The 13589-nt window shown below is 44.5% G+C and overlaps 1 protein-coding gene across 1 annotated transcript; it reads right to left on the reverse strand.

The window, feature by feature from the left end:
- Positions 1–215: 215 nt before the first annotated feature.
- Krt12 (keratin 12) lies at positions 216–7343 on the reverse strand. The gene is made up of 8 exons (XM_031351627.1): positions 6754–7343; positions 5810–5892; positions 4116–4272; positions 3061–3222; positions 2850–2975; positions 2486–2706; positions 1401–1471; positions 216–660 (listed from the first exon to the last, which is right to left on the reverse strand). Exons 1-8 carry the CDS (start codon positions 7285–7287, stop codon positions 563–565), a joined length of 1452 nt encoding a protein of 483 aa, XP_031207487.1. The 5' UTR covers positions 7288–7343; the 3' UTR covers positions 216–562.
- Positions 7344–13589: the final 6246 nt, after the last annotated feature.

The raw sequence follows: 13589 nt of genomic DNA on the forward strand, positions 1-13589 counted from the left end.
GAACAACTGTTCTCTCCTATAATGGAAAATATAAAATTTCACCAGTCTCCCAGAAGATGGCCCCTTAAAATAATCTCAATCTCCAGCTTCAGTTGTTGTTGTTGTTGTTGTTGATGTTGTTTTTGTCTGAGTGCTGATGTGCTTCATTGTCAATATCTTAAAAGCTTCTGTCTATGCCCCTGACATTATTGTTGAAATCAAGGAGAGGCACACACTTCACATCATTGCCATTAATCTTTAGTTAAAGTTAGCGCTATTAAACCCACACTGTTTTATCAAAACTTTGGGATTAAACAAATGGTCCAGGTGACCAGAAAACACTTAGTGGAAAGACCCCTTCAGGCCCAGGAAGGTGTAAGGTGATCTGGGGTCTTAGTGAAGGTCAGCACAGCCACAGAGACTTGTAAATTGGATATTGTTTCAGAAATGTAAACAAGACCCAACATGAATAGAGACTCTAAGGAAAAGGAAACTGGCCAAAGCAGATGCTGAATTTATAGAGCACATGGAAGCAGTCACTCCTAGCTGTAAATTCCGCATTCCAAAGGAGCCCGTGTGAGGCCTACATCACTTCTTCAAGTTCCTGAACCTGGGATGAGACCACTTCGCCATTCACTATCTCCTGCACGACTGTCTTGATTTTTCGAGTTTTATTTGGGTCTAAAGGTAAAAAACAGAAAAGAGAGTAATGATTATTACTAAGCAGTTATCAACCTAAAGTTTATTCTTGTTCAACTCAAGCTTTTCATCAAATTCAGACTTTTGGAATTGACTTCCATTCCCAACCAAACGAGTTTTACTTAGTGGAAATGAAATTTATTCAGGACTGTCTTGTGCACAAATCAAAATACTCAACGTCTCCCTCCATCTCTCTGTTCCTCTTTCTTTTTCTTTCAGCTAAGGGTCTCGCTAAATATTAGCCTAGGATAGCCTGGAACTCAATGTCCTCTTTTTTTTTTTTTTTTCCTTCTAAGAGATGGGATGGCAGGCACACACTAAGCATGATATACTTTAAAGTACTTAAGTGTGCATGGGCTGGGCAGTGGTGGCCCATGCCTTTAATCCCAGCACTCAGGAAGCAGACGCAGGTGGATCTCCATGAGTTCAAGACCAGTCTGGTCTACCGAAGGAGTTCCAGAACAGCCAGGGCTACAGAGAGAAAACCTGTCTCACGGCACTCATTTTGTCTTCCTAGGGTAGGATTTTCTTACTTGAGCTTGGTGAGAGTTTTAACACACTATCTCACTGCTCAGTGTGTTTGAGCAGAGACAGTGATATGTCCCCTGCTCAGAACACAAATACATTTTAAGTTATCTGTGCTCAATGTTTAGTGAGACCTTACAGTTTAGTCATTCATGAATGAGATTCTGACTTATTTCAAACGTCTCTTATGTCCATACCTTTAGAGGAATCGACCGACGGTGTCTGAGATTTGGAGACAGTAAGGGATGAGCTTTCATCCAAACCGTCACTGTAAAGAAAACGAAAGCTGGGCTCAGTGATTGTTGGATAACTAAGGAGACTCTCCTCCCTGAGTTTAAACATTAAAGATGTCTACCCAGCAAAAAATAGAGATGCTATTACAAGTTTCTTGGCCGAATGATGCACCATGAGGGTAACCGATTGGGTCAGCACACATTTGCACTCAAACCACCTACAATGGGCTCTGAGGGGAGGCAGCTTGCTCCCAGAAATCAGATGTCTTCATTTACAATCTGGGGTTCTTCCCTTCAGATTAGGCTGCTATTGCTGAAAATGGGTTTGCTTGCCGTGGGGCTGGGGTGGTCCAGGTGGTTACTATTGATGTGTTATCCCTAGCATCAGGTCACGAGATGCTTCTTCTAGAACATGTAGACATTTCTAGAAGGGCATTTACAATGAGCAATTTTATTAATTAGTATCAAGCGAGATCATGGCTTAATACATTTTGTCTATTATTTAGTAAATTCTAGGCCTGCGTTTTCTAGATTTTGTGGCTTTATCCTTTTTACCCCTCCTCTTCAAAAATCTTTATGTGTGTGTATGTGTGTGTGTGTGTGTGTGTGTGTGTGTATGTGTATGTGAGTGCATGTTCTTGTGTTGGCTCTGAACTACACCTTGTTTGAGACACCTTGCATCACAGATTTCTGGGGATCTTCGAGCCTCCACCTTCAGTCTTCAGCAGGAGCGATTAGGTTAGAGACACACTTTATGTGTGTTTTGGGGCTCTGGACTCAGTTCTTTATACTTGTAAGCTCTTTACCTTTTGAGCTCCTTCCCAGCCCACCCCCTCTTTCTGCAGGCAGTATGCAGATGTAGCTCAGGTTGGTCTGGAACTTGGGCTCTTCTTGCCTCACTCACTCAGTGCTAGCATTACTGGCAAGATTTGTTCCTTGTTTAATCCGACTATAGCCCTCTTCTCCCATTGCAGGAAAAAAAAAATACTGCATCAGGTGTCCACTTTCTTTCAGCCCCTACGATGTTTCCGGTCTTAGTGTCTGCTCACCCTTGGCTATCCCCCTCCAGCAGCCGGCGGTAGGTCTCAATCTCCATCTCCAGGCGAGCCTTGACACCCAGCAGCCGCTGGTGGTCGGCATTCTGGCGCTCTGCGTCAGCCCGCACCTGTTGGAGTTGCTCCTCCAGGCTGCCGATCAGCTGCTGCAACTGAGACAGCTGGCAGCAGTAACCACCCTCGGTTTCAGCGAGCGAGCCTTCCAGGGACGACTTCTGCAAATGGGAGAGAGAGAGACAGAACAGTGTGGGGATCCGAGAACAAGATGGCAGCCCACGCACCGTCCAGCATAAGGTGGGTGCAACATCGTTATTTGGAAGTTAAAGGATGCGTCATCTTTCTCTGCATGTCACGCTACCATGGCGAGCTGGGACTGGAGTTCAATCTCCAGGTTCTGCACCATGCGCTTCAGGTCGGTGACCTCGCTCTTGCTGGATTGAAGCTGCTCCGTGTTGCTGCTGATCTCTTTTCTGAGCTCTCCGCTCTGCAACAGTACAGTGGGTGGATGGTGTGAGCTCTGCGCTGGCTCAAAGGGCTTTCTGGGAATGCGTCAAATGTCGTGGTGTTACCTTTTCAAGGAACCAGGCCTCCGCATCTTTCCGATTTTGCTCAGCCATGGCTTCATACTGGGCTCTCATTTCATTGAGGACCTTAGTGAGGTCCACTCCAGGGACGGCGTCCATTTCTACATTGACCTCACCTGGACCACCTGCCTGGAAACTTTGGAGTTCCTAAGGACAGCAACGGAGACAGAAAAGACATAGGAGTTCATGTGGCTAGCGGGGCCCCCAGGTACTTTTGCCTTCTTGGGTCTCTTCATCCACGATAATAATAATGGAATTATATTTTCAAGTGAGTTGGTATAAAGGCAAAATATTAACACAAGGCATCGACACAGTTTTTAGCTTGAAAACCTGTTTCTCTCCTGATTAAGAAAAACCAAAACCAAAAACCAAGACATTTTCCTCAGGTTTCTTGAATGACCAAGGGCTCCACATTCTGTGCCTGTGGTTGCCAGCTCTGCTTCTAGAGCATCCACTTCCTATAGTTTACAGAAAGGAAAGAGACCTCCTGTGCAAGTTGCTCCAGCAGCTGCTGCAAGCACTGTGGCAGCAAGTGGCACCTGGAGACACACAGTATTTCACACCACAGTCATTGAGAACCCAGTAGAAACTTCCTTAGAAGCCCATGGACAGCGGTCTTTCTTCCTGTCCGTGCCCCAGCCTCTGATACACACATCAGATCTCCATATGCCTTCTACTGGTTACACTTCTCTAACGTATGTAGCTGGTACATGTATCAGCTGCAGACTTTTGTTTTCACTTTTGAAATACTCCATATTTAAAGAAAAATTTGATGAAGGTAATTCAAATTCCTGCCATTACTTAATAATGGAAATAATAAAACTGGAATACACCCTGCCATCCCGAGTCTAATCCGCTAATCAATTAAACCTTAATAAAAAGTACCGTAACACATACATAAGAGGGTGGGGTGGGGGCACACATACAGGAACACCAAAATGAATAGGCACTGTAACACAGAGATAATATATTTTCTAGCTTTGTTAATTCAAAATTGCAATTCTTTGGCCTGGGAGAAAAAAAATAAAGCTATTTCTGACCTCCTCGTGGTTCTTCTTCATGTAAGCCAGCTCCTCAGTCAGGTTCTCAAGCTGCGCTTCCAGGTCAGCTCTGGCCAGGGTCAGCTCGTCCAGCACCCTGCGCAGCCCATTGATGTCGGCCTCCACCGTCTGGCGCAGGGCCAGCTCATTCTCATACCTGAAAACCAAGTGCCAGGCTGGAGAGATGGCTCAGCGGCTAAGAGCACTGACTGCTCTTCCAGAGAGAGGTCTTGAGTTCAATTCCCAGCAACCACATGGTGGCTCACAACCATCTGTAATGGGATCTGATGCCCTCTTCTGGTGTGTCTGAAGACAACAGCAGTGTACTCACATAAAATAAGTAAATTAATCTTTAAAAAAAAAAAAACAAACAAAGAAAAGAAAACCAAGTGCTCATAGTTTAGGAAGTCAACATTAACACAACCATGGCAGTGGGTCCTGGCCATCTTCTGGGCTATGTTCCCAGTATTTGGGAAGTAGAGCCATGAGTTCAAGGTCATCCTTGGCTACATAGTGAGTTAAAGGCAGCCCAAGGGAAGAGGAGGAGGAGGGGGAGAAGGAGGAAGAAGTGAAGGAAGAAGAGGAGGGCCGGGCAGTGGCGGTGCACGCCTTTAATCCCAGCACTTGGGAGGCAGAGGCAGGCAGATTTCTGAGTTTGGGGCCAGCCTGGTCTACAGAGTGAGTTCTAGGACAGCCAGGGCTATACAGAGAAACCCTGTCTCGGGGGGGGGGGGGGAAAGGAAGAAGTGAAGGGGGAGAAGAAAAACTGCACTAACAGTATTTTATGCAATTTTTGATTTTGTGAGTTTTCCTCTGAGTGTATGATCTTTACTCTTCATTTGGAGAGAAGAAAGATGAAGAAATGATGAAGTGAGAACTGCCTACAAGCCGTGACCCTTGCATCCCAGGGAGGACGCTCCCTGTGGTTTGACTTTCTGATGATACCCTAAAACTAGCTGGAGATAAACTGATGGTTACTTTTTATGCTTGATTTCCTTAGTGGGTCGTTTTAAACCTTGTTACTTCATTAGTAGCTTTTACTGGGTCTTCACAGGCTCAGGACTATAGACATTACAACTTCCTGTGGGGACATTTTGTAATTAAAAGAAAGAAATTAGTTTGTATTCCCTCTGCCTAGGAGGGGTGGGGTATGGGAAAGGATCTGGGATATAAAAATAAATGTGTGGTTAAGCTTTCAGTCGTATGCGTCATCAGGGACACAATTGTTCCATTTAACCCCTCGGCAAAAAATATTGTTAATTCACTTTGATACATTGAAAATTCAGGTCTAAACATAGGTACAATCATCAGGTTGAATTATGACTCATTACAAAGGGATGATCCAGGTAGGGCTGCAAATGGCACCTGGGCTCATTTCACATTGTAGTCATTGAGAACCCAGCAGAAACTTCCTTAGAAGCCCATTGCCAGCGGTCTTCCTTCCTGTCCATGCTCCAGCCTCTGATATATCTTATGCTAGTTAAACCTCTTTAACTTCTCTAAGGTGGAAGCAACTTATAACTTTAAAGCTGTGTACAGTGAATGGTTTGACTTTTAGTGCTTTTAAAGGTGCCCTGTGTGGATTTAGGGGTGCACTGAAGGCAGAGGGCTGCAGGACATTCAAACCATTTGTTATCAATGGAGGCAGGAAGTGGGGAGTGGGAGGAGGAACGAATTACCACCAGGGGACTCACTTCATCCTGAAGTCCTCTGCAGCGAGTCTTGCATTGTCAATCTGCAGGAGGAGCTGGGCATTGCTGACGCTGGCAGAAACAATCTGGGAGAACAGAGGGAGACACATGAACACGGAGTCCTAAAGCACTGGTAGTTCCCAAGTGTCACTTTGTACGTTAGAGTAAAGGGTGACACGAAATTCATTTTTCCTCCATCCAAACCCTTCATTTTTGAATCACATTTCTTTCAGCTTTTCAAGTAGTAAGTATATGGCTCTTCCATGCACCTTTAGTTTTGGCTGCTCTTCCCTCCTCACCCCTACCTTTCTGTCCATTCCCCACCCCATCCTTGCTTAAACCTTCCTATGCCACACTTCCTCCTTCCTCTTTCCTGTCAGGCATGTTTTTCTACACCAGCTTAAGCACCTTCTCCCTGCCAAGAATCCTCTCGTGCTTTCTGGTCTACAGGCGCTCACCTAAACTCAAACACAGAAACCTAAACATTCCAAACTAGAAGCAGCATCTGAAAGACAGCAGACGGCATTTGCCTATCAGGGCTTGGGTTACCTCGCTGGGTATAATGCTCTCCAGTTCTGTTTTTGTCTAAGGCAAAGGCTGTGTAGCTCAGTGGGAGAACACTTGGTTGTATGCCTGAAGCCCTGCATTCACTCCCAGCACCAAAGCAAAAACAAAGCAAATAGCAAAGCCAAAGACTCCGAAGGGTTTGGGACAACTTCATTTTTAAAAGCAAATGTATGGATTAAAAATAATGTTGCTAAGTTAGAAAATGCCCATTTCTTTTAGACAGTAGAAGGACGGCCACTTAATGATGAATGAAGCTGTGCTTCTGTGCTTCCTCAGGAAATTCTCCAAGAATATCTAGTTTAAAAATACCTAAGTTCAGAGGATTTATTTTTATAAAATATTGTAATAAATTAAAAGGTTTCTAATGCCCCTCTCCTTACCTTATTCTTCAGGTCTTCAATGAGTGGGTAGTATTTACTGTAATCACTCCGGGACCCGGAGTCTCCGGTTCTTCGTGTCTCATACCACTCTCGAATTTTGTTTTCCAGTTCTGCATTAGCCTCCTCCAGAGCTCGAACCTTACCCAGGTAGGAAGCTAGTCTATCATTCAGATTTTGCATGGTTTCTTTTTCAGAACCAGAAAGAAGCCCTCCATCGTTGCCAGAGAAGATACACAGAGAGCCACCGCCCGAGCTTCCTCCTAGCCCCATCCCCATCCCTCCCAAGCCACCTCCCAGAGGTCCCCCATAGGCAGAGCCAAGCCCTGGCAAGCAACCTCCAGAGCCACCGCTAAAGCCAGAACTAGAACCAAACATGGAGGCAGCAGAAAAGAGACCCCCACAGCCAACTCCAGAGCCCGTTCCTCCATAGCCGCTGGCGACACTAGAAGCCGATGCACCCCAAGGTCTGCCTGCCGCCCCGTTCTGTGAGGACAACCTCCTGGACAGCCCAGAGGTGCGGACTGAAAGCGACATGCTGTTGCTGGAGAGAGAGTTTGGCAAGGTGGTGACCTAAGAGAGACTGCAGTGCTGGTATGCCGGAAGGGGTCATGCCTTTATAGGCTGTGAGGTGGGTGTTGTGGTTAAAGAGTTCGCTCTCTGCATTCCAACTCGCATGCCCACCCCCACCCAGTGGGCCAGCTCAGCGGGTATGTGATTTATGCATCATGAAAATTCACTGATACAGCTATAATTGAATTATTAGATATCTGACACACAAGAAAGAAGGCTGGGTGGAGCCGATAGGCTGCCATGAGGAATCTGTCACCTTCAGTTGTCTTCAGCGTTGCCTGTATCTTCCTTACACCAGGAAAGTGACGGCTGGAGCATTAAGGAATCCTCCTGAAGCTCCATGCTTCCTGAAGCTCTGTCCTCCCCTTCCCGTCTATTTCTTTTGAAAATATGATATAGGCCAATCAAGCACGTTTGTGGTTCTCTATCAGAGGCAGATGAAGAGCTCATTCCTACAAGGTGAGACACAGAGGTGTTTTCCAAGTAGACATTAGGATCTGAGCTTGCAAGGTTCTGAAAGCGGTTGCTGTAAGGAGCTGCATGGTCCTTGGTTTTCTGACTTGGGAAAGCAGAACTGCTCAACATGGGAGCTAGCTGTTTGGAAGTCGAACGTTTATAGTTACAAAAGAATTGGCTTTCTTAGTAAACCTGACTCTGGGCTCTAGGCTGAGTGCTCAGTGCTATGCCTTCAATGGCATTACCAGTGAGAATTTTGTAGTAAATTTGTTGACTGAATGGATTATATATCAGTTGGGGCGTCTCACAGTTAACAAAATACACACACACACACACACACACACACACACACACACACACACACTGTCCAAAATAAGAAATGATTAAAACGCCATGCTTAAGAAGCTAGAGAGCAGTTTCAGTGGATGAAGAGGAATACATTTTTGCAGTGCAGAATAACCAATGAAAGGCTGTCTTGTTACATTCCTGTGAATTCTTTGGGGAGCAGGATCCTAGGAATTTTATCTAGGGGTCACAGAGATGGCTCAGTGCTTAGGAACACTTGCTGTTCTTCCAGAGGACCCAAGTCCACACCCCCACATGACAATCAATCTAACACTTCCAGTCTCAGTGGGCACCATGTGTGCGTACCCACAGATACACATGGGTAGACATTACTAAAATATAATAGAAATACATTTTTTATGCTGTATCTTCATTTTCTAAAAACTAACATTCCTGTTATACTTTCTTCTTTGAATATATATATATACATATATATATATATACACATACATATATATATATATATCTTTTGACACAGTTACAGCTTATAATACAGGGCATGAGAACAATATTCTAATGGGAAGTGTGTTAACTTGAAAGGTTAACTGGAAAGGAGAGAAAATGTTGATGCCCAGAGGAAACCTGTTGGTGCAATTTCAGGGCATGGAGAGCTAGGAGTATAGGTTACAGGCATTTTGATTGGGTGAGAAAGGGAAGAGGCTTTCTTTTACATATTTTCTTCAAATGTGGCCCAGGTCTCTATATTCCTCATTGTGAACTAATTCTATTATTGAAAATAGCTCTCTATGTATATAGAGAATAAGAGAACTGTTCTAATATCAAGAAAATATAGGTGTAGATGACTTTTTTATATTTTGAACATAATTGGTCTTATTATTTAACAAAGATTACATAACTAACAACCACCTAGACATCAGCCATGCCTGGTTTATTTGTTCAGTGTCTTACAAAATCAGCATTCAAAACTTATTGGGTTGATTTTTTTTCTCTTGATAAGCTAAACTGCTGAGTCACAAATGTGTAAATTGCCGAGTCATAAATGTGTGCTACAGACTTAGGAAAGCATTGAGCATAGAGTCAAGCAGCAGGATGCATTGAGCATCAACAGACTCCAGCATAGTATGTGGAGGGTCGAGGTGTTACTGTCATCCTAATGAGAGCATTTGCACATGCCCAGAAGGCTCTGGTGCCCAAGTTCCCACAGCGGAGTCTTTAATGGTAGCTCCATATTTCCTGGGAGCCCTGGTCCTAGAGAACACCTTTTTCCTCTTGCCTTTATGTCATCAGAGTTGGTCTCAAGGTCAGTACTTGCTCTGCAGTGATGGAGAGCAGGTTCCTCCTCAGTACAAGCAACACCCACCTATAGAGCGTGTACCCTTACTCAGCCTCCCCAGTCGGAAACTGGAGTCATACAAAGCCAGAGTTAGAGCTGTCCATTGGGGACTTGGGGACACATGCAGAAGGCCACACCTGAGCTTCATGGCAGGCCTCCATAAGAAATACTCCAGACTGGGGCTGGAGAGATGGCTCAGCAGTTATGAGCCCTGACTGCTCTTCTAGAGGTCCTGAGTTCAATTCCCAGCAACCACATGGTGGCTCACAACCACCTGTAATGGGATCCAATGCCCTCGTCTGGTGTGTCTGAAGACAGCTACAGTGTACTCACATAAAATACATAAATATATATTTTAAAAGATTTATTCATTATTATATATAAGTGATTTGAAAAGCTGTCAGTCTGTTCGATCCTTGGTATCTTTCCTTCCTTCCTTCTTTCTTTTTTAAGGTTTATTTATTTTGGGCTGGAGAAGAACACTGAACCCACAGTGACAGCCACTGACCACTCTCTTTAACCTTGTTAAATAAGGAACATGTGTGAGGGACACATTCTCCTCCCAACCTATACACAGTCACAAAGAAAGGGGCTTCCAAGCAAGAGGTTTGCAGAAATGACACATTCATACTGTGGACATGGGAAGGATCAGCAATCTCAGGCAGACAAGGCGTGATGAGACAGTCTGCAGTCCACTTGCGTCCCTTGTAGGGAGCATGCAAAGTTGTTCACTGGCATGCCAAGAAGTGCAGTCTCAGATGGAGGCTTCACCAGGGGTTCCTCCGACCGATGTCCCAAGCTTGTTGGCTGAGCTCGTCCTTGTTTGAACTGACGTCAGTTCCCATGTTCCTGCTGTTATCCAGACACGGGGCCAAGTGTGTCACAGACTTCGTGTTTCAGAGAGCTCCTGAGATGGCAACAGAACCATCTCAGAATCAGGACATTGATTTATTTAAAGCAGAAAGAGAATTCGGGTCTGCAGTAGAGTCTATAGAGAGTGCGACCCTGAAGCTTCTCTCGGTGAAACAGAAAGGACACCAGGTGACTGTGACCTCCTTCACTGTGAAATCGAGGTTCTCTCCCACACCACAACTAGAAACCCTGACTCTGTCCTTCCCTGGAACCCCTCAGGGCACAGCCTAAGACCACAAAATGATTTTCTGTGGCCTATGAAACAGGCCTATGACACCCTGTGAGACTCTGCCAACACATAGACAATGTGTCTTTAGTTCGGGTTTTGTCCTCTGGCCTCATCTCCAGACACATTGCAAAGTGTGAGTGAGTGACATGGTGGCTGCTTGCTGTGACTCACAAGCAACACTCTCACAAGGCAGAGTGGCTCCATTTTACCACCATAGAAACAAAACAGAGGCAGTTGCTTGCTTACACCATCCAAAGGATGGACCCCAAACAAAGCCCCCACTTAGCAGTTACAAGCACCTAATAATGTAATGTGAATAACATGTATTTTTGAACTCAGAGTCAATTTTGTGCTAACATGCATGCTTTACATCCGTAATGCTTATATGTATATGTTTATGTATATTTTACTTTTTTTTTTTTTTTTTTTTTTTTGAGGCAGGGTTTCACTGTGTAGCTTTGGCTATCCTGGAAAATTCACTCTGTAGATCAGGCTGTCCTCAAACTCCCACAGATCTACCTACCTCTGCCTCCCGAGGGCTGGGACTAAAGGTATATGCTAACACTGCCTGGCTGTATATTTTAAGTAAATTTGCTTCATAGCCTACATTAAGGTTTCATTCTAGATCTCTATGTTTCTACATGTGTGTTCTCCTGAACCATAGACTTCTTTTTTTTTTTTAAATTCTTTTTTTTATTGGATATTTTCTTTATTTACATGTAAATTTCTCCTTTCCCAGTTTCCCTTCCAAAAAAAAAAAAAAAACAAAGAAACAAACAAAAACAACAAAACCAAACCCCTGTTGCCTCCCCCCTCCCTATGCCTGCCACCCCACCCTCTCCCACTTATTGGCCCTGGCATTCCCCTACACTGGGGCACAGAACCTTCACAGGGCCGAGGTCCTCTCCTCCTATTGATGATCGAATTTGCAATCCTCTACTATACACATGCTGCCAGAACAATCAGACCCCTCCATGAGGGGGACTGAGTCCCAGCCTAGTTGGCTAAAACCCTTCATTTTATACCCAGATTTGTTTTGCGTGAAAGAACTAATTTGTAAGTTGCTTAAATGTGTCACCGAAAGTGCACTTCACTTAAAAATCTTCATGCCCCAACTCTCTGGAATGCTTGATTAAAACTTACTCTGAACTCATGTATAAGGGGATAACTTCGGAAGTTGGAAGGAAAGAGGCAGATTTCTCTTTCAGTGACTATTTGGAAAGGCCTGCTCCCCCACCCTGCCCCCTGCTTGCCATGGCCTGTTAGCCTAGTTGGTTGGAGGGAGGCTGATGCTAGTCATTGCCTCCTGTCATTGTGGTTTTAGAGGTGAACGTAATTTTATTTGACAGCCGTGTAAATGGCTAAAAAGGTGGAGATGTTTCAAGCGAGAACAATCCTGGACTTGTTGGCTAGGTGATTGCATAAGTTGAGGCACAGAAAAGACAAGGGTTAGTGTGAGTTGCTAACAAGAATTAAAGTTTTGCTGGGTGTGGTGGCCCAGGTTAACAGCACTTGAGAGGCTGAGGCAGGAGAATCATAAGTTGGAGGTCAGACTGGGATACATAGGAGATTGAGAGAAAGACATAGAGGAGGAGGGACAGAGGAAGACAGACAGACAGACAGATACATACACACACATACACAGAGGGAGGGGAAGGGACGAAGAGAGAGAGAGAGAGAGAGAGAGAGAGAGAGAGAGAGAGAGAGAGAGAGGGGACATATTACGTCTTTTTGATTTGGTGTACAGCGCCTGCCTAGCATGCATAAGACTGTAGATTTAAATATTATATATATATCTCACATGGCTTCCACTTTTACATAATTCATGGAATATTCAACATGGGGAGAATGATATGCTGTTTATAATCTTTAGATTTTATTAAACATGGTCTCCAGGGTGTCTTGGTCATAGTTCCCTGAGCTCCAACTGTTCTGTTCACACCTGAATTCACCTCCTGCAAATTAGACTCAGCACTTTCGGCAATTCACTGGTCATTTTCTTTTTTCTTTCTTTTTTTATTAGATATTTTCTTTATTTATAAGAATCATGCCATATGATTTCTCCTTTCCCAGTTTCCCCTCCAAAAGAAACCCCCCCAAAAAAACAAAAACAACAACTCCCCCCAAAAAACAAAAAACAACAAGAACAAACCCCTGTTGCCTTTGCCATCCCCCTGCTTGCTACTCCACCCTCTCCCACTTACTGGCTCTGGCATTCCCCTACACTGGGGCACAGAACCTTCGCAGGGCCAAGGGTCTCTCCTCCCATTGATGATTGACTTTGCAATCCTCTACTATACACATGCTGCCAGAGCAATCAGTCTCACCATGTGTACTCCTTGGTTGGTGGTTGAGTTCACTGGTCACTTTCATGGAAACACCTTTTGCAGGGGGTTACATTTTAAAACCCGGTAAGCGAGTGAAGATTATGGGATTGCTTGTATTTTATATTGGGCTCCTGGGCTAGGGATGAACATGACTCCCAAAAAGGTGTGAGTTTTGGACCCCAAACCTCAATTATTATGAAAAACAAGGGGGGATGGTTCTAGAGGTATACGGTGGTGGGGGAGAAATAAATAAAAGAGTACCCTGGTATAGGGGCTTTTTAGTGAGTTCAGAAGGGAGAACACAAATATTCAAGGGGAGGTTGGTACAGTGAAAATCTCCTCCCGATGTGTATGCTAGAGCTGTTATTTGGGAGTGTGGTTAGAGATCGAGACCACCACCTCAAGTAAGGGGGAGGACAGAGGGCCTGTAGGGGTGTCATCGTCATGATGATGTTAATTCTGATGCCCGATACTGTGTCATCCTATGTTTCAGAACGACCAGCTTTCACTGGATTTGGGTGCCCATCAGACATGGCCGGATAGAGATGAGCACTTCTCTCTTGCATAGAAATTACTGACAAAACTGGAAGGAGGGAACTACATCCTTCCTACATGCACGTGTGGTCTCCCTTTATTTTCTTTGAAAGATTATTTGGGAAAAAAAAATCAGAGATAGACCAAAAAGCAAGAGGAAGATAAAAAA

Source organism: Mastomys coucha, unplaced genomic scaffold (genome assembly GCF_008632895.1).
Source record: "Mastomys coucha isolate ucsf_1 unplaced genomic scaffold, UCSF_Mcou_1 pScaffold5, whole genome shotgun sequence".
In the NCBI taxonomy this organism is placed as follows: Eukaryota; Metazoa; Chordata; class Mammalia; order Rodentia; family Muridae; genus Mastomys; species Mastomys coucha.

Coding starts and splice junctions, on each gene's coding strand:
- Krt12 (XM_031351627.1), bottom strand. CDS start 7,287: ATGTCGCTTTCAGTCCGCACCTCTGGGCTGTCCAGGAGGTTGTCCTCA. Junction 1,472..2,485: donor CTGGAGGGGGATAGCCAAGG/GTGAGCAGACAC, acceptor TTTTCTTTACAG/TGACGGTTTGGATGAAAGCT. Junction 661..1,400: donor GTCGGTCGATTCCTCTAAAG/GTATGGACATAA, acceptor TTTTACCTTTAG/ACCCAAATAAAACTCGAAAA.